Genomic DNA, 25,084 nt, shown 5'->3' with positions numbered 1-25,084 from the left:
CTATTTATCACTCTTTATAATAATGATCAATTTTTAAAATGTTGTTATAATGGTATATTATATGGTATATTATATATAACATTATACTATATGGTATATTATCTATGAATTTCATTTCAAAATGATAAAGGAGGCGTTATAAAATATTTGTTAAAAAACCAAAAAGACCTGGGTTCTGTCCCCAGACGCATTACAGAATTGAGATATAACCATCTGCTCATAATCTGTTCATTCGCTCAGTACGTGCTGAGCGCCTACTGAGCACCAGACCCTCTGCTAGGTGTAGGGATATCAGGAAAGATAAAACTGCTTTTGCCTTAAAGAGCCGATAGTCTTGTGGGAAAAACAGAAGAGTAACAGACATGTTTTTCTTTCCTATTTATTAAGAAAATATTTACCAAATATAAAAGTTATAAAAATTAGATGCTGTAATTAATACAACTTAGCAAAACGCATTTTATAAATCCATAACAGTGTCACGCAAAAGGGAAAAAAAACCCTGCTAACACATTGGAACTTGTGGCAAAACAGTAAAATTTATCCACCCAACCAACCAACTACTGATTTGTTAAAACTAATTTGCAAATAACTTTTTTAATGTCATATATAGTTTAAATTATTGCTTCTATTTTCACCAGGAGAAAATACAAGGACCAGAGCTGCAGCCAGACACCTATTCTGTCACAGTTCTGAGAGATCATAGAAGTGTTTCTTTATCCATGAGAAGGGGTTTTAAAAAACTGTCATTTTGAAAGTAAATTAAAAACAAACAAACAAAAAAAACCTGTCATTTGCTGATGTTAAAGTTTTTATGGCCTAAGACTTTCAAGAGGAAAAGTGTGAGGAAAACATTTGTTAAAGTCATAGCACAGCAGGAAAGGTTAGCAACTGGATTCTAGAAATGCATGACCTACTGACTTAATCAAGACCTGCCCCTGGTATTAAGGAAACTAAAGGAGAGATAGGAAGGAAATCAGTAATAAAACCAAGAGTAAACACACTGAGTTCTGGTATCTCCAAGAATGCAGCCTCAACACCAAGATTTCAAGGCTGTTTTAAGAGTTAACTATGTGGCGGCTTAAACATGTATTTGGGACCCCATCTGAGTGCTGTCCTAGATGCTCTGCTTTCCCTACTGACCCTGCTCAGGAATTCAGACAGTCCTTTTTGGTGAGCCTCTAGTTGGTTAAAAAGTTCCTGGCTCCCAACTTGTTCACTTCATAAGGCGGTCTCAAGTTGATGTTTCATGCCACTGATCGGCTGCGTTAGGCCCTGTAATTCTTAATTTTTAAACAGGTCTGATTTAGATCTGACCAGCCTCAGTGAATCCCTTCCCTAAATCGTAGAGTGTTACTTGTGATACTTCAACTCACTTGAACGGATGGCCTTCTTCTGACTTCTGTACAGCTTGGATGACAGACTTGTAGACCCTGAAGCTGATGGTGACAGACAGAAGAGCCAGGATGAGGTAAGAAACCACACTGATGACACTGAAAGCTGCCAGGGAGAGCAGCATGATCAGTGTGGTGCCAAAGACAAACCCAGTCTTCTTCACATCTCGCCAGAAAATTAAGTCGTGCACTGCCAAAAGAAAATGGAACATAAGTTATATGAACACCCATGAGCCACAAGGCCAGGCCTGTTCTCCCTGGCTGTGTCCTGCACACTGGAGAAGCATTACACTAGCATGCAATCACAGGTGCACCCCCTCCTTAAGACAATGATAAATGGAAATCAAATTACATCAGGGGTGATGATTCACACTGCCAAAGGTACCTCTGGTTTCTGGATAGGTTTACAGAAACTTAGAAACGGATTTTTTAGTCATGGCTACTGAAGTACGATGGGGTAAAATATCATTTACTTTAAATGTTTCAGTAGAGCAACTGTGGGAAAATCTTGCTAACTGTTGACTAAATTAAGCAAACCATGCTTATAAAAATATACCAAGTCCTGTTAGTGTTGGTTACAATGAAACACCAGTCTCTATGTTCATCTGAAGAGAACTCAAGGAAGGATTATGGGTAGGGGACCATATAATTACTAAACGATGATACTTTTGAAAATGAATGGGGACACTATTAATAACTGTTAGGAAATAGGTATAAACCAAGACTGTCTCAGGCAAGTGGGTCTTATGGTTGGTAAATCCAAACTGGAAAAAGCTAAGTTCCTCTCCTTAAAGACACCTCAAAAACTCCGAGTGTGAGGGCTAGCAATTACCTCCAATCTAGCAATGACACAACATTTGAATTTCAATCCATGAAGTCTAACTTCAACACTAATAGCCCTATGCAAGTTTCTTCTGTGCTACTCTTTCCTTTTAAAGAAGAGTAAGGACTTTGGAATTGGAGAGACAGGAGTTTGAGTTCTGGTAATTTTTAGCCATGTTACCTTAATTAACCCTTCTAAACCTTTGTTTTCTCATTTATAAAATGAAGAAAGTGACATCTATTTCTTAGAGCTGTTTTAAGGAACATATAAAGCTAACGTATGCAGAACGCTTATTAGCACCGTACACAACACATGGTAAACACTCAAATTTTAACTATAATCCATATATGTATGTCACAGTTCATATGACTACAAGAACCGTTTCAACACAGAATGCTTAGTAATGGACCAACAGATACCATGTGCCTCCTGATGTAATGCACTGAGAACGGCACATCACTTCAATGGTATTCTTGCCAAAGCATATAACCTGAATCTAATGAGAAAGCACCAGATAAAACCAGTTTGAGAAAAGTCTACAGAACAATTGACCAGTATTCTTCAAAAATATCAATGGTATGAAAGACAAGAAAAAGCTGAAGAACTTTTTCATTTCAGATTAAAGGAGAGTAAAGAGACTTGACAACACATAAATGCAAAGTGTGATCATAGACTGGATAAGCGGGTGAAAACAGCTATAAAGATCATCGCTGGGACAAGTGAAAAAAATTGAATGTACACTATATAATTGATAAAAGTACTGTATCAATGTTGAATTTCCTAAATTCAATAAATATACTGTGGCTACGCAAAACAACTCCAAACAATTTCTGTTTGAAGGAAACATACTCCAAAATATTTAGGGGTAAAGGGGAAGGACGTTTGCAAGCAGTTCTTAAATGGTTCAGGAAAAAACATGTTCTATAGAGAGAAGGAGGGAGTGATAAAGCAAAAGTGGTCAAATGTTAACAATTGGTGAACTAGAGCAAAGGTTACATGGGAGTTTTTTTGTACTATGCTTACAATTCTTTAAGTTTGAAATATTTGAAAGAAGGACAGAAAGAGAAAAGCTTAGAGGATAAGGCTGGGCCTAGAGAGAAAAAGACCTTAACGTATTAGAGAAGGAAAAAGGCATAAAAACGTTAGCCTAAATGCAAATCTACCTTTGTGCAAATTAGAAAAAGCCACCCTTCCTCGTGAACTTTACTGCCATCTGCTGGAAAATTGTGACGAAACAGTCAAACCTACAATGATAACACATGTGACTGGTGCCCCCTATAGGTGTGCAGTATACAAACTGCATAACAGTATGGAAGGCCCTGGGCTCGGCCTTAAAAACAACGGTAGAATTGTGGTCTGGGCTAGAAGCAGGAACACACTGATTAGAAGGGGGCTAACAGAGGGAAAGCTAGGAAAAGATGGTTCAGTACAACAAACCTCTGGGATGCTCTTTGTCCACAACTTCCCACAATTTGCTCCTTTACCCCATTCAGGTCCTGGTGCATGGGATACCGCCTCAGAGACTGCCCACCCTGTCTCACATCCTCTCCTTTCATCACTCTCTATCACCTCATTCTGCCTTATTTTTCTTCAGAGCACTTGTCACTTTATTTACTCACAGCAGGCTCTTCAGAGCTGTTGTTGAATACTTAAACATGAGCTAAACTAAGCTAATGACCAAGAGATGGCATAATCACAACTTTGTTTTCTGATAATCCCTCTCAGTGTAGTCAAGTTTCTGCACCTAACTCCTACCAAGTACAGTGGACCAAGGATTCTGAGTACACAATATCAAAGAAAGGAAACAGGCATAGTCTGCAAACATTTTCCTCTCTGATCCTTGAGGGAGAGTTAGGAGGATGAAGCACACGTAGGAAAAGCAAGAAAGGAGACAGATGCCAAAAGTTTAAAATGTGAAGCCACTAGACTTAGTGTTTATTTCATAACCAGGAAACCAGCAAGAGGTTGCAATGGTTCGATTCCATGAAATGTTCTTTTTCTCTTCTACTTTTATTCACCTGCTCTTACTACGTCAGTGTAAGACTTTTTAAAACAGGAAATTCCTTATTTTTAATGTGTTTTCTTTCCTTCCTTTCCCATCCTTCTCTCTTTCAGTAAGCTTTAATTTAGTGCCTAGCACGTGCCAGGCAAGTGCTAGGAACTGGGAATACAACACAACAGTAAACAAAGCAAACAAGGTCCTTACTCACATTCCAGTGGGGAAGAGAAGCAAGGAATAACAAACAAGATACATGTCACTTGTAACCGAGGCTGGTAAGAATATAAACCGATTGTGCTATGATGAGGGTAATGTGTGTGCACACATGCACTACTGTAGGTAGAGTGGTCAGGAAAAGCCTCTCTGCGGAGTTGACACTAAAGGTGAGACATGAAGGATAAGAAGCAGGCCATGCAAAAAGCCAGGGGAAGGGTATTCTAGGCTAGAAGATTCATGTGCACAGGCTCTTGGGGATGGTGGTGGTGGGCTTTGGCATTCCTTAGGCGAGGGCAGAAGGCCAGTGTAGATGGTATGTAGTGAGTGAAGGGGAGAGCGGCGTGAAATAAGGCTGGAGAGACTGGCAGGGACTAGATCATGGAGTATTTTCACAGAGCAAAGTAAGGAGCTTGGACTTTTTACCTCAGGTGAAATGGGAAGTCACTAAAGAATGCCAAGCAGGGGAATAACATGATATATATATATATATATATATATATATATATATTTGAAATTTATTTATTTTTGGCTGCACTGGGTCTTCGTTGCTGCACACGGACTTTCTCTAGTTGCGGCGAGCGGGGGCTACTCTTCCTTGTGGTGCGTGGGCTTCTCACTGTGGTGGCTTCTCTTGTTGTGGAGCACGGGCTCGGGCTCTAGGCGCGTGGGCTCAGCAGTTGTGGCTCGAGGGCTCTAGAGCACAGGCTCAGTAGTTGTGGCGCAGGGGCTTAGTTGCTCCGCAGCATGTGGGATCTTCCCGGACCAGGGCTCGAACCCGTGCCCCCTGCATTGGCAGGCGGATTCTTAACCACTGCGCCACCAGGGAAGTCCCAACATGATACATTTTAAAAAGAGGAACAGTTTTACTGCTGTATAGAAAATGGACTGGGATGGGGCAGGAGTACAGACAGAGAGACTCCCTAGGAGGCTAACACAGGGCTTCAAATAAGAAATGATTGTCATTTAGATTAGGTCAGGATAGAGCAGAGTGGACAGGCTATATTTTGGAGGCAGAACAGACAGAACTTGGTGATGAACTGGATATGGGAGGTGATGGGGGAAAGAAATATGGATGAGACCTAGTTTTGGGGCCTGAGCAAATGGATGGATGTGGTGTCATTTACTGAGATGAGAAAGAGCAGAGTATAGGCCATGTTAGTTTTGGGATGGATGTCTAGAGACATCCATAAAGAAGGTGGTTAGATCTACCAGTGGGGAGCAAACAGGACAAGTCTGAGCTGGAGATACACATTTGGAAATCATCAGCACACAAATAATATTAAGAGTCATAGACTGCCGACTACGCCAAAAAAAAAAAAAAAAGGAAGTCACAGAAATGGAAGAGGTTATGTAGTATTGATAGGGAAGAAGGCTCAGTCTTAATTCTGAGGTACTCCAGTATTTAGTAGCTGAGTAAAAGTAGAAGAACTAGAAAAAGGAAACAGAGGAAATAACCAAGGAAGCAGGGGGTAACTAGGAGAGTATGGCATCATAGAAGCTGAGAAAGGAGTGCTTTGTGGAAACGGGCCAATTCTGCTGAGGTTGAATAAGGAAAAAAGTGATCATGGACTTCGCAATATGGAGATAGTTGGTGATCTGATCAAAGCTGTTCAGTGAACAGCTGGTGGGGGCTGAAGAGGAATCAGTGGTGAGACACGCAGGCAGTGTGAAAGAAAATGCCTAAGAAGTTTGGCTGTGAAGGGGAGTAGAGACATTCAGAGCCAAGGGATGGCTTAACAGATGGGAAACACTAAAGCACGCTTCTATGCAGTCACAAGCAAAGGGAGACTGAAGATAGGCAGTGAAGTCCCCGAGAAAGGAGGGATGGAGATCCAGAGCCCAGGTGAAGGGACTGATCCTTGTTAGGGTAACGTAGTGAAGAGGATGAAGAGACACAGACGCAGGCCCATTCACGGATCTGAAGAATGGAAGAGGAGGGACTCCTGTCTGAATGTTTTTATTTTCTCAACAAAAGGGAGCTGAGGTCATCAGCTGGAAGAGGGCAGGGGGGTGAAGACGGTTTATGGAGAGAGAAAAAGATATGAAATGGTTGTTTCAGAAAATTGAGAAAGTGTCTTAAAACTCTTAGAAGAAAACACAGGAGCACATCTTTCTGATCTTGGATTAGGCAATGGTTCCTCAGATATGATACCAAAAGCACAAATGACAAAAGAAAAAATAAATTGGACTATATCAAAATTAAAAACCTTTGTGCTATAAGTAGTACCAAGAAAATGACAAGAAACCTCATAGAATGAATGTATTTGCAAATTACTTATCTGATAAGGTATTTGTGTCCAAAATATATATAAGAATAAAGAGTTATAACTCAATAATAAAAAGAACAGTCTGAATGAAAAAAATAAAAAACATAATAAAAATGAGAAGACACAAGAGGGAGGGGATATGGGGATATAAGTATACGTATAGCAGAAACAAACACAGCAATGTAAAGCAATTATACTCCAATAAAGATGTTAAAAAAAAAAAAGAGAGAAAGGATCCAAATAGACATTTCTCCAGAGATATACAAATGGCCAATAAGCACATAAAAAGAGGCTTAACATCATTAGTCATTAGGGAAATGCAAATCAAAACCACGGTGAACCCACTAGAATGGCTATAATAAAAAGTACAATAACAAATATTGGCAAGGATGTGGAGAAATTAGAAACCTCATGCATTCCTAGTGGGAATGAAAAATGGTGCAGCCGCTTTGGAAAACAATTTAGCAGTTCCTCAAAAGTTAAACATAGAGTTATTATATGACCCAGGAGTTCCACTCTTAAGCAAATGGCCAAGAGAAATAAAAACATACAACACAAAAATCTGTGTACGCCAATGTTCACAGAAGCGTTATTCACAACAGGGAAAAAGTGGAAACAATCCAAACATCCATTAACTGATGAATGGACAAATAAAATGTAGTATATCCATACAATGCAATAGTTATTTGTCAATAAAAAGGAATAAAGTTCTGATGCTACATATTACAACACAGACAAAACGTGAAAACGTTAGGCCAAGTGTGAGACGCCGATTACAAAAGACCACATATTGTAAGATTCCATTTATATAAAACACCTAGAATATGCAAATCTGTAGAGGGCTTCCCTGGTGGTGCAGTGGTTGAGAATCTGCCTGCCAATGCAGGGGACACGGGTTCAAGCCCTGGTCTGGGAAGATCCCACATGCCGCGGAGCAGCTAGGCCCGTGAGCCACAATTGCTGAGCCTGCGCGTCTGGAGCTTGTTCTCCGCAACAAGAGAGGCCATGATAGTGAGAGGCCCGCGCGCTGCGATGAAGAGTGGCCCCCACTTGCCGCAACTAGAGAAAGCCCTCGCACAGAAACGAAGACCCAACACAGCCAAAAAAAAAAAAAAAAAAATCTGTAGAGAGAGAAAGTAGATGAGTGGTTGTTTAGGGCTGTGGTGGTGGTGATGGGAAATGGGGAGTGACTGCTAACAGGTATGGGGTTTCTTTTATGTGGGGGGACTAAAATGTTCTAAAATTGGATAGTGGTGATGGCAGAAAACCATTTAGCTGTACACTTTAATGGATGAATTGTATAGTATGTGAATTATATCTCAATAAAGGTGTTAAAAAAACAAACAGACAAACCTGCAATTATAGTCAGGGATTTCAACACCTCTCTCAATAACTGGCAGGATAAGTAGACAGAAAATCAATAAGAATATAAGACTTGAACGCTATTAACCAATTTGACCTTCTTGACGTTTGAAAGAACACTCCACACAATAACAGCAGAATATACATTCTTTTCAAATACATGTGGAACGTTTACCAAGATAAACTAAATTCTGGGTCTTGAAAAGGATTCAAGACGCTTTCATGTTTTCTGACTATAATGTAATTACATTAGAAACAATAACAGAAAGATACTGGGAAAACCAATAATAAACTTTGTATAAACTAAATATGCTTCTAAACAACTCACAGACCAAAGAAAAAAATCAACAGGGAAATTACTGAGTATTCTGAATTGAATGAAAATCAAAATCAGTGGGATCCAGCCAAGTGCCTATATTAGAAAAGAAGATGAGAAATCAGTGATCTCAGTTTCAACCTTAAAAAACTAGAGAAAGAACAACTTGAACGCCAAGTAAACAGAAGGAAGGAAAGAGTAAAAACCAGAGCAGATCTCAATGAACAGATAACAGAAAAACAACAGAGAAAAATCAGTGAAACCAAAGTTGGTTCTTTGAGAATATCAATAAAATAGATAAAACTCTAGCTAGACTGATCAAAAAAAAGTGCAAGAATACACAAATTGCCAATATCAGGAATCAGAGAGGTGACATCACTACAGATTCTAAAGACATTAAAAGGATAAGGAAATATTATGATCAATGTTATGCCAATAAACTAGACACGTTAGATGAAGAGGACACAGACTATCAAAGCTCACTCAAGAAATAGATAAACTGAATAGTCCCATATCTATTACAGAAACAAAACTTATAGATAAAATACTTCCCATTCAGAAAACTCCAGGGGAATTCTACATCACTGGGGAATTCTGCCAAACACGGAACAAGAAATAATAGCAATTCTACACAATTCTTCCATGAAAGTGAAGAGAAGGTAATATTTACCAACACATTTTATAAGGCCAGCATTACCCTGATTCCAAAACTAGATGAAGACATTACAGGAAAAGAAAGCTATAGACCAATATTGCTCATGGACATAGATGCAAAAGTTCTTAACAAAAATTTAGCAAATGCAACCCAACAATATGTAAAAAGAGTAAAGTGTTTTTTTTGCAAAAATGCAAGACTGGTTTAGCATTCATAAATCAGTCAATATAATTCATCATATCAACAAACTAAAGAAGAAGAACCATATGATCATCTCAAAACATACAGAAAAACAAAATCCAATATCCCTTTTGATAAAACCTCTCCGCAAACTAGGTGATAGAAGGTAATCTCCTCAACTTGATAAAGGTAATCTACAAGAAACGTAGAGCTAACATCATATTTAATGAAAGAAGGCAAGGATATTCTCTCTTACTACTTCTGTTGAACACTGTATTAGAGGTTTTAGCCAATGCAGTAAATCAAGAAAAATAAATTAAAAGGCATCAAATTGGAAAGGAAGAAGTAAAACTGTCATTATTCACAGATGGCTTGACTGCCTATGTAGAAAATCTGACAGAATCTACAAAAAAGGTAATAAGTTTTAGCAAGGTTGCAGGACACAAAATTAACTATATTTCCATATATTAGTATTAACCAATAGGAAACTGAGCTAAAAACACCATTTAAAATAGCATGAAAATACGAAATACTTAGGCATAAATCTAACAAAAGATGTGTAAGACCTGTACACTGAAATCTATAAAATACTGCTAAGAGAAACAGATGAAGACCTAAATTAATGGAAAGCTATATTGTTTTCAGGGGTTAAAAGACTCAAAATTGCTAAGGTGTTAATTTATCTATAATTCTAAGTAATTCCAGTAGGCTTTTTAAAATAGAAATAGACAAACTGATTTTAAAATTCCTATGGAAATACGAAGGACCTAGAAGAGCCAAAACAACTGTGAAGAAGAACAAAGTTGAAGGACTAACACTGTCTGATTTCAAGGGTAATATAAAGCTACCATTATCAAGATGGTGTAGTATTGGCTTAAAGACAGGCAACAGAGCAATGACACTGTATACAAAGTCCACAAACAGGCCCACGCATATATGGACAAACTATTTTTTGACAAAGTTGCAAAGTCAATTCAGGGGAGAAATGAGAGTCTTCAACAAATGGTGCCAGAACAACAGAATATACATATGCAAAAACCCCCAAACTTTTATCAATACCTCACATGACATGTAAAAATTAACACACAAGAATCACAGACTTAAATGTAAACCTAGTACTATATAACTACTAGACGAAAACAAACAAACAAAAGTCTCTGTGACCTTGGAATTGGGAAAAATTTCTTATATACAACAATGAACATTTGATACATAACAGAAAAAACTGAAAAACTGTATTTCATCAAAATTAAAACCTTCTGCTCTTTTTGAAGGACATTGTTAAAAGAATAAAAAGATAAGCCACAGACTGGAGAAAGTATTTGCAAAGAATGTATTTGATAAACAACTTGTATCCAGAATGTGTATAAACATACACACACACCCGTTCTCAAAAACAAACACAATAAAAACTAGTCAAAATTTGAACAGACTTTTCATCAAAGAAGATATATGGATAGCAAGTAAACACATGAATAGATGCTTACCACCATTAGTCATTAGGGAAATGCAAATTAAAACCACAATGAGAGCCTACTATGTACCTGGCACAATGTCTAGTGTTAAAAGACTGACCATACCAAATGTTGGTGAGGACATGGAAGAACCGCAACTCTCATACATGGCTGGCTGGAATATAAAATAATGCAAACCACTTTGGAAAAAAATTTGGCAGTTTCTTACAAAGTTAAATAAGACTATCCTATGATCCAGCCATTTCACTTGTATTTACCCGAGAAAAGAATACATTGTGTCCATATACAGACATGAATGTTCATAGCAGCTTTATTTGTAAAATAAATAAGCAAAACTGAAAATTCAAAAATTCAGCAAAAGTGGAAAATAACCCAAATGTCTGTCAACAAATGGTATATCCATACAATGGAAAACTACTCAGTAATACACTCATCAATATGGATGAATCTCAAAAAAATTAGGTTGAGTTAAAGAAGCCAGATTAAAAAAAAACAGTACACATACTTTATGATTCCATATATATAAAATTCTAGAAAATGCAAACCAATCTAGTGACAGCAGGCAGATCAGCGGTTGTCTGACAGGAGGGAGAGATTAAAAAAGGGAGCAATGAAATTTTTGTGTGATGGAGATGTTCATCTTGATTGTGGTGATAGTTTCATGGGTGTATACATATGTCAAAACTTATCAAATTGTATATTTTAAATATATGCAATTTACTGCATAGCAATTATACCTCAATAAAGTTGTTTTTTTAAAAAAACGTAAATGACCACGAGGTAATATATATCATTTTTGGTCTTCAAGTGGTTATCCTAACAAATTAAAAACTTAACAATTATGCATGAGACAGAATCAAAGGAAAAGGAAGACTAATGTACAGTAAAACCTTTTTAATTTGAAGTCTTTTACTATGAATTCAGACTTCACAATAATCTAACCAAGCTTACCTCTGTATCGTCTATAAATGTCTGATAAATAACAGAACAGTTTCCCAACCCCTTAAACGACTCAGAAGTACTATTTATAAACAACAAATGTACACATACTTACAAAGATTAAATCTTATTTAAAAATTACCAACAAAGAAAACTTTACTCTAGAAATCTGGTTACTGTGTCAGAGATGAGCAACCTATGGTCCTGGATGCTAAGGCAACATCAGAGATGATTATGAAAGGCATTAGTTAGATCCAGCTTTAGGTACAATTGTGAATTAAGCGATGTTTATTTTAGGGATTATTCCAGTTTTCTCTTTGGAGCCCCTTCATGCCTCCTGGCTTCCACTTGGCTCCAGATCCCTACTTGGTGACACGCTTTATCCCCAGCTTTAGAGTCAGTACGGCAAAGAACAAACTCTGCTCCAGACTGCCTGGGTTTGCATCCTCTTCCATTTACTAGCTGTGTGATTCTGAGCAAGACACTTAACCTCTCTGTGCCTTGGGTTCCTCATTTGCAAAATGGAATCATACAGTATCTGGTCTTTAGGGATGTTGCCTGCATTAAATGGGTTAATCTGTAGAAGTGCTCAGAACACTATTGATTAGGTAGTAATACAAATGTTAGCTATTATTATTATTATTCATTTGACTGTCAATTCCTGCTACGATTAAAATGGAAAATTGAAGAACTAAAGTTAAAATCTGCTACAGAGAAGTAAAGTTTTTTTCCTTTCCTCTTTGTTGCTATGATACTAAGAAATTAAGATTGGAGGATTACTAGGGACCCTTTCAACCAAATCAGCTCCTTTGATCTATTTTACATACCAAGCTTCCACATAAAATTTCCGATGAAAAAGAAGTTGCACTGTCAGCACTATGATTAAATAAAGAGAAAGGCCTGTGAAAGGTCAGAGGGCGGCAGAGGGCCAGGAGGTAAATGCAATACGACAGGTGGGCCAACAGGGCAGGCTGGACCAGCACAGATTCAGGAGGTTTCAACATAGAGGTGGAAACCTAAAGCCATGGGAACAGAAGAGATCACTTAGAGGCATCTCATAACACCTCAAACCCCATTTATTCTACCCTCCATGCAGTAACCCAAGACAGAGTTACGGAAAGAGGGCTCACCACTCCTTCTCCCTCACCCTCCACATCCAAACACCGTGGCCTGACAAAGTCTACCTCCTTGAACCTATCCACAGGAAAAGAATATCTTAATTGAGAGCCAGTGGGCTAACAAACTGCCACTCTAGTACACTACCTGACAGACAGAATTAAGCTTTGGCTAGCCTCTTCCAAAGTCCTGAGTACTGACCCAAGCTAGTTCAATGGGTACTGGAAAAAAATGAAAGCCAAAAGTTCTCAGAAGTGCAAAGTCAGTGTTTTCCTTACTTTCCAGTTATAACTTTATCATTATTATCACATGACCTAAAATTTATTTTCATTTGAAAGACCCTTTTTTCTAGTTATGTTTCAATATGTTTAAAGTATTGTGCTGTACTAAGTATTTCTTAGAATCCATCAATATATAATACAGCTTTTTTGTATAAGTTTATATAAGTAAAGTCAATAATTTCTCAGTTACCTTAATTATTTTGCTAACGGCAGATAAAGCATCTGACAATGAATGTATGTATTCACCAAGAGTGTTTATATTGCTGGTAGAATTATGACTGATTCATTCCTTCCTTTTATTTTCCAAATCTTCTATAATGTGAGCATACTTTTTATTTTAAAAACTTTTAAGGACGTCTATCTCTTGCCCGTATTATTTAAAGATGCAGTACCGTCCTTATGCCAAAAGAGGGCACTAACACATCCAAAGGTAATCTCAAGGCAGAGGGGAAAAAATTGGTTCCTGCCAATTCAAAGAACAGCAGCACCATTGATTTTCATTCCTAAATTTGGGGAAATCTCTTGGTTTCATGACAACTTCAACCATTCCCAAAGCCATTCTCAAACTTTACTCTCCCAAGTATACACCTCAAAGGAAGAAAAGAAAGGCTGCTCAAATGCTTATTCTGAAAAGGAGTAAATGTGCAAGAAATTTCAAGGTTTAGTAGTCTATCAGCTTTTTCATTTTCAAGAATAAATCACCAACTAAAGATCCATACAACATGTTCTATCTTCTGTGCACTAATTTTTCAAAATTTGTAAATATATATCTTCTCTAAGATTTAAATGTAACTGAAAGAGCTAAAAGAAAAAAAAAAAAAAAGGATTTATGACCACAAAAGGGAAACTGTTCAGTAATAAAAGGGGAAATGGAAATGGGCAGTTCAGTTTTTTATATGAATAATTACTTATGTAAAGAAAAGTATGCAGACATTTTCACATTGATTAATTCTTTTCTTTGGTCACTTTTGCATTAATAGTTCATAATAAGTGAAGCCACTTTTTGAGTTGCAAAAGACACTGTGGATAACGTGTTTATAAACTCAGATCCAAATTCTGTGGCTGCTGAAATGGGTTAATAGTCTGCTCTACTACAGATTTATGCTTACCAAAGACACTCCGCTCAAAATGGCACAGAAGGATCACTGACAGAATACAAAACTGTCACTGTCAAAGACAAACATACATGCTTTGGCCACGGATGCACCTGGCAGCAGGCCAAAGAAATTTGTAGGAACCCCTTTCAAGCTAGCATTCTTCTCAAAGACTGTCAAGAAAAGTTTTTCATTCATTAAAATAACCTAACAACCCCACTTGCTTTCAATTTCAGATTTTAAAAGCACAGAAGACAAAATGGCCTTGACTACCCTTGCCCAACAGGATAACTAGGTGGATCTGAAAATGCGAACTTTAGAACTAAGTTATCTAAAGAATATAATTAAAGATAATAAATGCAGTGCTGAATCATGATGGAAAGGATAAAGGCACAAAACTCTGGCTTTAGTTTTCTATCCTTTTTTTTCTTCTATGTACAGTTGGTTATTTGCACATGTTTGAAAACTACTTAATTCTCCAACTAAGAAAGTCTAGACTTAAGTCTGCAGAAGATAACCAGATCCAATCTAAAATTAAACAAAACACTAGCTAATTGCTAATAACTGTGAAAGCCCAAACTTAAAAAGTGATTTTATGCCCTTTGCACACATTTATTTCTAATTCAATCTTCCGATGCTAGTCTTGTTATTGGTAACATGACACTTCTCCTATGGTTACAATACACTTGGACTTGCATGCTTCTTTGACAGTCTGTTAAGTAATGCAGGTAAGTGACATGGTTTCAGACTATCATAATAAGTGATAAAATTATTTTCTTCTAAAAAACAGCTCACAGTCTCTAAAATCTTTACCAGTAATAAGCAAAAGAAATTTTAAAAATGAAGTATTGGGTAATATACATACCCTTGACTTCTGAGATCTCATTCTATTTTCCTGGGAGCTCTACTGAGTGTTTCCCTCATGGAAAAAATGGGAATCTGGTCGGTAACTGGGACAGCTTTTCTCCACTCTGCCTTATTCCCCCCAACATTTAACTTCCTCCCAACATATAGCACAGTTGAAAACAGTTTAGAGTGAACACCCATATAATCACTACCTAGATTTATATTCAATACTAGCAATGTCTTACTTTAATTTTTTTACTGTGGTAAATATACGTAACATAAAATTTACCATCTTAACCATTTTTAAGTATATAGTTCAGTGACGTTAAGTACATTCATTGTTGTGTAACCATCACCATGATCATTAATGTTTTACTATACTTATGTATCTGTTCCTCTTATCCACTAGCCCAATTTTTTAAAATATATTTCAAAGTAAATAACAAATATCAGGAAATTATCTTCAGCTTGCATATCATTAACAAAGTTCAATATTTACTGTTTTTCTTTTGATATAAGATTTACATACGATGAAATATACAAGACATTCGCTGAGTTTGGACACATGCACACACCTATGTAATGCTATCAAACTACAGAACATTATCATCACCCCAAAAAGTTTTCTCATGTTCTTTCCCAGCCAACACGCCAAGAAGTAGCCACTGCTCTGCTCTGGTTCTTTTCCCTACATAGAATAGTTTGCTTGTTCTACGATTTCATATAAATGGAATCATGCAGTATGAATCCTTTCTGTACTGCTGCTTCCACTATTCATAATTTCTGAGATTCATCCGTATTTGTTGCAAGTATCAAAAGATAACTAGCTATACCACAGGTTATCTACTCCTTTATCGATGAATAGCTTTGAGCTGTGATGAATAAAACTGCTATGAACATATACGAGTGTTTGTATCAATGTTTTCATTTCTCTGCAGTGGAGTTGCTAGGTCATGGGACACATGCATGTTTAGTTCTCTTAAGAAACTGGCCAACCTTTCTCCAAAATATCTGTACTATTTTGCATTCTTACCAATAGTTTGAGAGTTAGTTGTTGTCAGTCTTTAATTTTAGCCATTCAGGTGGATGTGTAATGATAACTTATTTTTATTTTAATTACGTGAAGACTTGTGAAGTTGAACACATTTTCATTGGATTATTGGTTATTTGTATATCTTTTGTAAAGTGCCAGAATCTTTTCTGCCCAATTTCTTTTATTGTGTTGTTTGCACTTTTAGTGTAGAAATGTAGCTTTAAATATTTCCTGGATACTAGTCCCTCATCAGACACGTTTTGTAAATACTTTCTCCTAGTCAACGGCTTGCCTATTAGTGGTGTCTTTTAATGAGCAAGTTTTACTTCTGATGAAGTCTAACTCAGCGATCCTTTATTTTACGGCTAGTGCATTCTGTGACTTAAGAAACCTTTGTCTACCTCCAAGTCATGAAGATATTCTCCTACGCTTTCTTCTAAAAGTTTCATGATTTTAGTTTTTAATGTTCCATTTTAAGTTCATTTCTGCATATCATATGCAGTAGGGATTGTGGTAGGCAGAATGCTAAGATGGCCCCAAGACTCTTACTCCTCGGTGTACATGCCTTATATAATACTTCCTCCTACCCCCAAATGTGAGCAGACCCTGTGAATATGATGGGATAGTCACTCTCGTGGTTAAGTTTCAGTTATATAAGATCCTGCAGCAGACCAGAGAGAAATTCTCCTGACAGCTTTGAAGAAGCAAGCTGCCGTGTTGTGAGAGGGCCCCAAGACCAGGATCTGAGTGCAGCCCCCTGGTGCTGAGCACGAGCCCCGCCCCACCGCCAGCAAGCTAGAAAAGAGGGATCCGGTCCTTCAACCTCCAGGAACTGAATTCTACCAACAATCAGTGAGCTTGGAAGAGAACCCTGAGCCTCAGATGAGATCCCAACCCTGGTTCACACCTGGTGATTTCAGAATCACACTTTATTTCAGTCTGGTGAGATCCTGAGCAGAGAATCCAGCTAACCTGTGCCTGGACTCCTGACCCTTGAAAACTGTGAGATAATAACGTTGTGCTAAGTTGCCAAATTTTTGGCAATGTGTTATTTCTGGATTCTCTGTTTCTTTGATCTACTTCTTGCCTCTTTTGCAAGTTCCACAGTCTTTATTACTGGAGTTTTATAATGTCTTGGACTATTCCAAGCCCTCAATTTTGTCCTTTTTCAAGATTGCTTTGGATTTGCTAGGTCTGTGTACTTCCAAAGAAATTTTAGAATGAGCTTGTCAATTTCTATTGAAAAATTCTTCTAGGACTTTGAACTGTACTGAATCCATAGGTGAATTTGGGTACGATATCGAGGTTTCCAATCCATGAACACAGCATGGTTCTCTTCTTAGACAATTCTTGAGCTTCTCTCTGCAGTTTTGTAATTTTCAGTATAGACGTCTTACACATTTTTTTCTCTTGGTTAAATTTATTCCTATTTTATGCTTTGGTGCTACTGTAAATGGAACTTTAAAACTTTTTAATTTTCTGATTATTTGTTGCTAGTATATAACAAACTAAACTGAGTTTTGTGTATTAACCTAAAATCCTGTAAACTTGCTAAATTAAATTCACTTATTAGTCTTAGTAGTTGCTTTGTATCAACAGATTCCTTAGGATTTTCTATGTACACAATCACGTAATTTGCAAATTAAGACAGCTTAACAACTTCTTTTCCAATAGTCATTCCTTTTATTTCTATTTCTTGTCTTAATTCAAAGGGGAGGACCTCCAGTATGATGCTGAATACAAATGGTGAGGGTGAGCATCTTTGCCTTGTATCCAATGTTACGGGAAAGTGTCCAATATTTTGGCATTAAGCATAATGTCAGCTATAGTTTTCAATAGATATCATTTATTAGACTGAGGAGATTACCTTCTATTCCTAGTTTGCTGAAAATTTTTGTCAGAAAAGGATGTTGAGCTTTTTCAAATACCTTTTCTGTATCTGACAGAGTGCTGGATTTGATTTGCTACCTTGTTTTTTTTGATTTGCTAATATTTTGTGAAGGATTTCTCATCTTATTATGTTCCATAGGGATACTAGTCTATAATTTTCTGTGTAGTGTCTTTCTCCAGTTTTGGTATTAATATACATATACTAGTCTATGAGTTGGAAAGTGTTCTCTCCTCCTTTTTCCTTAAATGCTTGAAAAAACTCCCCAGTAAAACCACTGGGCCTCGACTTTTTTTGGTGAGATTTTTAATAATGGATTTAATAGAAATTGTGTTAGCTTTGGTAAATTGTATTTTTCAAGGAATTTGTTTCATCTAAGTTGGCATAACGTTGTTCATAATATTCTATTGTCCTTTTAATATCTGTAGGATCTGAAATAACCCCCTTTTCATGCTTAATATTGGTAATCTGTATTTGCTTTTTTTTTTTTTGATCAGTCAAGAAGTCAATTTTGTTTATCTTTTTCAGGAACCAAATTTTGGCTTTGTTAATATTTTTTATTCTTTTAATTTCTGCTCTTATCTTTATTCTTTCTTTCCTTCTACTTCCTTTGGATGTGCTTTGCTTTTTCCAGCTTAAGTTGAAACCTTAGATCACTGAATTTAGATATTTTTCTTTTCTAATACGTGCACTTAGAACCATAAATTTCCCTTTCAGCACTACATTCCACAAGTTTGATATATTGTATTTTCACTGTCATTCAGTTTAAAACATAAACATTTTTTTCTCATGATTTCTTCTTTTGAGCTATAGATTATATAAAAGTGACTTGCTTAATTTCCAAATATTTGGGAATTTTCCTAGATATCCTTATTTTCATTGTTTAAAGTTTTTATTTCATTACGGTCTGAGAACGTATTTTGTATGACCTTAATCTTTTAAATTTACTGAGTTGTTTTATGGCCTAGCATATTGTCTATACTGGTGAATGTATACCTTGTGCATCTGGAAAAGAATGTGTATTATGCCGCTGTAGGGCACAGTGTTCTGTAAGTATCATGCAGGCCAAAGTCGCTGATTGTGCTGTTCACATCTTTGTGTTTCTGTGTAGTTGGCTTATCAATTGCTGAGAAAGAGGTATTAAAACCAGTAATTATGATTAAAGAACTCCCTATTCCTCCCTTTAATTCTGTCAATTTTTGCTTCATTTATTCATTTATTCATTCATTCATTTATTTATTTATTTATTTATTTATTTATTTATTTATTTATTTATTTTTGGCTGCATCGGGTCTTCATTGCTGTGCACAGGCTTTCTCTAGTTGCGGCAAGCAGGGGCCACTCTTCGCTGTGGTGCATGGGCTTCACCCATGGAGGTGGCTTTTCCTTCACCTTCATGGAGGTGGCTTTTCCTATTGCAGAGCACAGGCTCTAGGTGCATGGGCTTCAATAGTTGTGGCACATGGGCTCAGTAGTTGTGGCTCACAGGCTCTAGAGCGCAGGCTCAGTAGTTGTGGCGCGTGGGCTTAGTTGCTCCGTGGCATGTGGGATCTTCCCGGACCAGGGCTTGAACCCGTGTCCCCTGCACTGGCAGGCAGATTCTTAACCACTGCGCCACCAGGGAAGTCCTGCCTCATTTATTTTGAAGCTGTTATTAGGCACATATACATTTATAACTGTCAAGATGTCTTGATATCTTTTATCATGATAACACGTCACTTTTTACTTCTGGTAATACCCTTTGTCTTCTTATGCTTACTTTTGCATGGCATACGTTTATATATTTCTTGGTATACCTTTTTCCATCCATTTCCTTTCAACTTGTGTCTTTACATTTAATACATATCTTTTATAGTCAGCATATAAATAAGTCTTGCATTTTTATGCAGTCTGTCACTCTGATTGTAGTCTTCAGTCCACTAACACAGTGATTGCACCAAGTCTCCCATCTCTTGGGAGACATACACCCTTGACTTTTCAATCTACTTAAAATATTGTACCACTTCATAAAAAATGTAGGAACCCCTGCTATAGTATAGATTCACATACTCTTGTCTTTTGTTATAAATTGTCACATGAAATAAACATTATAATCTCCGCACACATTATAATTTCTCCTTTAAACAGTCTTACGTATATTAAAGAAGAGGAAAAAAATAAGTCTTTTATATTTACTCAGCTGGTTACCATTTTCAACGCTCTTCATTCTTTCCTGAAGGTCTAAGTTTCTATCTGGTATCAATTCCCTTCAACCTGAAGAACTTCTTTTACTGTTTCTTGTAGTACAGGTCTTCTAGTGATAGATTCTCTTAGTTTTCTTTTACCTAAAAATGTCTTTATTTTGCCTTCATTCTTGCAAGGCATTTTTGCTCAACAGAGATCCTGGTTGACTTTTTTCCCCGTCTGGCACTTTGAAAGATGTTATTTCCCTGTCTTCTGGCATCTGTGGTTAGTGGTAAGAAGTAAGCTCTAGTTATAATTGTCATTCCTTTATATGTGTCAGTTTTCTCCTTATCTTTCGTTTCAGCAATTTGACTAAGACATACTGGGAAGGAAAGGATTAACTTGGCAGTTCTGGAATGCTCAAACCCTGAACATGCCAAAGAAAGGTCTGTCTTCAGGACTGGCCTTTGCCTGGCTCCTGGGAGATGAACTCTGAGCCCTTGGCATATTCTGGCTGATAAGTGTTTTTGCATACCTGGGGCCTTGGGCCATGCTGTACCAGCATGACCACTTAAGTCTACCTGAACAATATGATTTATGGCAAACACCTGTTCTTGCTCTAGGTGGCTGGGGTCTGAGTAGCTGAGGTCAGTCATGGGGGTACTGCGTGCCACCCTGAACACCCAGGACTGGGTGAGCTTCCCTAGTTGGCAGCACTTTGCCCATGCTATCATGTGTCCTTGATGGGAGAATTAAGGACAGCTCTGTGCGACTCTACTGGACACCTGGAAGCTTGCACCTGGTTCCTCCTGGACTTTATCCCATGTGCCTTTCCCCTTTGTCGATTCTAATCTGTGTCCTTTTGCTGTATACAGTGAGTATAACAGCTTCTGAATCCTGGGAGTCCTTCTAGCAAATCATTGAGCCTGACAGTGGTCTTGGGAACCTCTGACACACGTACCGAGGTATGGTTTTCTTCATCCTTATCCTAGTAGGTGTTTGCTAAGCTTCTTTAATCAGTAAATATGTTTTTTTTTTTAAATTTTTTATTTATTTATGGCTGTGTTGGGTCTTCGTTTCTGTGCGAGGGCTCCCTCTAGTTGCAGCAAGTGGGGGCCACTCTTCATCACGGTGCGCAGGCCTCTCACTACCGTGGCCTCTCCTGTGGCGGAGCACAGGCTCCAGACGCGCAGGCTCAGCAATTGTGGCTCACGGGCCCAGCCGCTCCGCGGCATGTGGGATCCTCCCAGACCAGGGCTCGAACCCGTGTCCCCTGCATTGGCAGGCAGACTCTCAACCACTGCGCCACCAGGGAAGCCCCAGTAAATATGTTTTTCATAAAATTTGAGGGTTTTTTTTCCTGCCATTTTATCTTCAAATATGTTCTTCTCCAGCCTCTCACTTTCCTCTCTTCTGGGATTCCAACTATACACGTTAGCTCTTATAATATTGTCCCAAAAGTCCCTGAAGCTGGGCTTCCCTGGTGGCGCAGTGGTTGGGAGTCTGCCTGCCAATGCAGGGGACACGGGTTCGTGCCCTGGTCTGGGAGGATCCCACATGCCGCGGAGCAACTGGGCCCGTGTGCCACAACTACTGAGCCTGCGCGTCTGGAGCCTGTGCTCCTCAACAAGAGAGGCTGCGACAGTGAGAGGCCCGCGCACCGCAATGAAGAGAGGCCCCCGCTTGCCACAACTAGAGAAAGCCCTCGCACAGAAACGAAGACCCAACACACCCAAAAATAAATAAATAAAAAAAAAAAAAAAAAAAAAAAAAAGTCCCTGAAGCTTGGTAATATTTTTTTCTTTCTGTTCTTCAGGTTGGGTAGTTTTCTGTTCGTCTATCATCGAGTTCACTGACTCTTCTATCATCTCTGTTTTACTGTTAAGGCTACTCAGTGAATTTTAATTTTAGCTGCTGTATTACAGAATTCCACTTTGCTCTTTTTTGTTTCTATTTCTCAGTTGAGATTTCCTTTGTTTTCATTCAGTGCAAGAATATTTTTCTTTACTTCAACTGATCAGTGATAATAGCTGCCTTAAAACCTGTTTCTCAATTCTAACATATGAAGTTCGCTTCTGTTGGCTGTCTTTTTTCTTCAGACTAAGTTATATTTTCCTGGTTTTAAAAATGTTGTGTAGTTATAGATTATATCTTGGACATTGTGAATATTATGCTGTATAGCCTCTGGACTCTGTTATATTCCTCTGGAGAGTACCAATATTTCTGTTTCAATATGCAATTAAATTTGGCTAGACCCAAACTGCAAACTCTCTGGGCAATCAATACCTCAAATCTTAGTTCAGTTCTGTTATCTTTGTGGTGCAGGGATTAAACAGAAGCTTATATAGAGAGCTTATACTCAGAATTTTAGGCTGTCACTCTCTAGATCTCTCCTTTCCAGGACTCCTCCTCCCCTCACTTTTCAGTGGTCGAATGGCTGTGGCTGACCTGAATTCTGTCCTCTGATAAGTTTTCTATTAAGTTTTTTTTTTTAAAGAAATTCACGTTCTTTTATTTATTTATTTATGACTGTGTTGAGTCTTCGTTTCTGTGCGAGGGCTTTCTCTAGTTGCGGCAAGTGGGGACCACTCTTCATCGCGGTGCGCGGGCCTCTCACCATCGCGGCCTCTCCTGTTGCGGAGCACAGGCTCCAGACGCGCAGGCTCAGTAATTGTGGCTCACGGGCCCAGTTGCTCCGTGGCATGTGGGATCTTCCCAGACCAGGGCTCGAACCCATGTCCCCTGCATTGGCAGGCAGATTCTCAACCACTGCGCCACCAGGGAAGCCCTTCTATTAAGTTTTAAACCAAGCTGCCAGTTGCCAACTTCAGCCTTCCCCTGGCTAAAAGCAGTAAAAATGGAAAATTAATTTCATGCTATCTCTTCCTGAAAGTGTCAGCCTTTTTTCAGACTCTGTCTGCTTTTGCTCATTTTCCAGTGTTTTCAGGTCTCCCTCACTGCCCCAACAATTTTATCCAGAGGACATAGTTACATGCAGAAAGATCAGGTCCAGTGAAAGCCTACTTGGCCGTATTGCAAGAAAAGTCATCGTGATCTTGTTTTTAAAAATTTACTTCAGAATCACTGTGTGTAGGTATACAGATTCACTTTTAATGATACCAAAGTAGGTATTATTCTGAAAACCTTGTTTTCTAAGTTGTTTTTTTCTACTTTAAGCATTCATCATGTAATAAAAACTCTGCTATATTCAATAATATAGTTTTTATTAATAAATTATGAACATTTTCACATAACAGAAGAAACTTCAACTTTGACAGCAAATTGACAGTAACTAGAAAAATAATGCACATACCCAGAAGTGAAACTTATAAGCAGTGGCACAACGACCTTAGAGAAATATGTGCATGTGTGTAAAAACAGGCAAGTACAAGGATGTTAACTTCAGCACTGTCTATAATAGTAAATAATGGAAAATAATCCAAATCTTAATTAAAAGGGAAATAACATAGTAATAAAATGGATTACTACACAGCTGTTAAATAGAATTATACATATCTCAACATGAAAAGAGTTACAAAAACCTAATGTTGAATGAAACAAGTTGCATAACAAAAATAATATTAGCAAAGCTTTAAAAGTACAAAACAATACCACACATGCACAAATTTAAAATGTAGTGGAAGGATGTTATCAGCTCCACTGACGGTAGTTACCCTCTGGGCAAGGGGAAGGAGTGGGTCATGTGATAATCAAAGGGTCCTTTAGTTTGGAAGCAAATATTATCACTAATTAACAATTAACAGAGTTAATTCTAAAATGTAGAAATACAAGTGTATGTCTTTTTGTACTTTTCTATATTTTTCCATTTCTGAAAAAAAAAAAAATGAAACACCAACCTATAATAATTCCAATGGCTATACAGTATTCGACTGCACAAATATAGTAAAAGATACTCAAACAATCTCTAATTGTTAAGATACTGAGATATCTGCCACTATCATAAACAGCCCTACAAAGAACATCTTTGTAGTTGTTTTTGCACATAAATGCTTTTTTTTTTTTTAACTTAGAATACATACCTAGAAACAAAACTGCTAGGTCATTTCTAGTTCTTTGTTATATACTGTCATATATACCATAAAACAGCAAAAGAAAAATAAAATACCATTAATTTTTTCATTGTTTCTTTTGCCTATTTTCCCCAACAACTTTAGGCAGGACATAATTACAGAACTGGTTTTAATTTAGAAAGGAAGACTACTCAGATATACTACTTAGAACTAGACTCTGGTATATTTTGCTATAGTTTATATTTTAAAAGATTTATTCATGAAGACAATTTTAAAAGGTTTTCAATTCTGAAACCTTAAGGAAGACCTTTTAGCTTCTTGGTCTAATGATACTAGTCTTCGTTACTTATCATCTAAAAATATCTACTAATCACAGAATTTGGTCAGTGACAAATATCCTAAACTTCCATACCTTTTTACCTGTCACACTAGATTAAATAACTCAGTTGAGATTTACTGATAATTAGTACACAGTACTTTATTTACTACAGCACTATGAAGCAGGGCAAAATAACTACCACAATATTAACACAGGAAGATGCCAAAGCAATCTGGCCAGTTGTCTAAGGTCACACTAAAGCAGGTATTTGCCAGAATTAGACTCTGGATTGTTGCCTAATTTCTACATGCCTCATATTTCAAAAGGATTACCTTTAAGAATTTTGACAACAACTCATGAAGAAAGCTAGACTATACCAGAGTCAGAGAATCATATTATTGAAATGATATTGATGATCACCTACTTCAACATCCTCACTTTACAACTGAGGTCCCAAAAGGCGATTAATGTAATTGTTTAAAGTCACACTTCTAGGCACTGTAAAGCAACAATAATTCAGCTCTCTTTTATCCAAGTTCAACGATCTTCAATTACTAGAGTATAACAGCTATCTGTAACTGCCATTTCAAATTTTTGAGTTTATAAAGAAGCCTCGATGTTTTCACTGATGATTATTAACAATTCATTCACTAACAAATAATTATCCAGTACCTACTATATGCCAGGTCC

At 37.5% G+C, this 25,084-nt stretch overlaps 1 protein-coding gene across 6 annotated transcripts in view; it reads right to left on the bottom strand.

The window, feature by feature from the left end:
- RTN3 (reticulon 3) overlaps window positions 1-25,084 on the bottom strand; it is a 55,737-nt gene that overhangs the window by 6,819 nt on the left and 23,834 nt on the right. For all 6 annotated transcript variants that reach the window (XM_036859653.1, XM_036859657.1, XM_036859652.1 and 3 more), the window contains one exon: window positions 1,374-1,581. In XM_036859653.1, the coding sequence (XP_036715548.1) occupies window positions 1,374-1,581 (208 nt within the window). The remainder of the gene's footprint in view (window positions 1-1,373; window positions 1,582-25,084) is intronic.

This window comes from Balaenoptera musculus, chromosome 8 (assembly GCF_009873245.2).
Source record: "Balaenoptera musculus isolate JJ_BM4_2016_0621 chromosome 8, mBalMus1.pri.v3, whole genome shotgun sequence".
Classification (NCBI taxonomy): domain Eukaryota; kingdom Metazoa; phylum Chordata; class Mammalia; order Artiodactyla; family Balaenopteridae; genus Balaenoptera; species Balaenoptera musculus.
The sequence above is the reverse complement of the archived record's forward strand: the minus strand, read 5'-3'. Positions and strand labels throughout refer to the sequence as shown.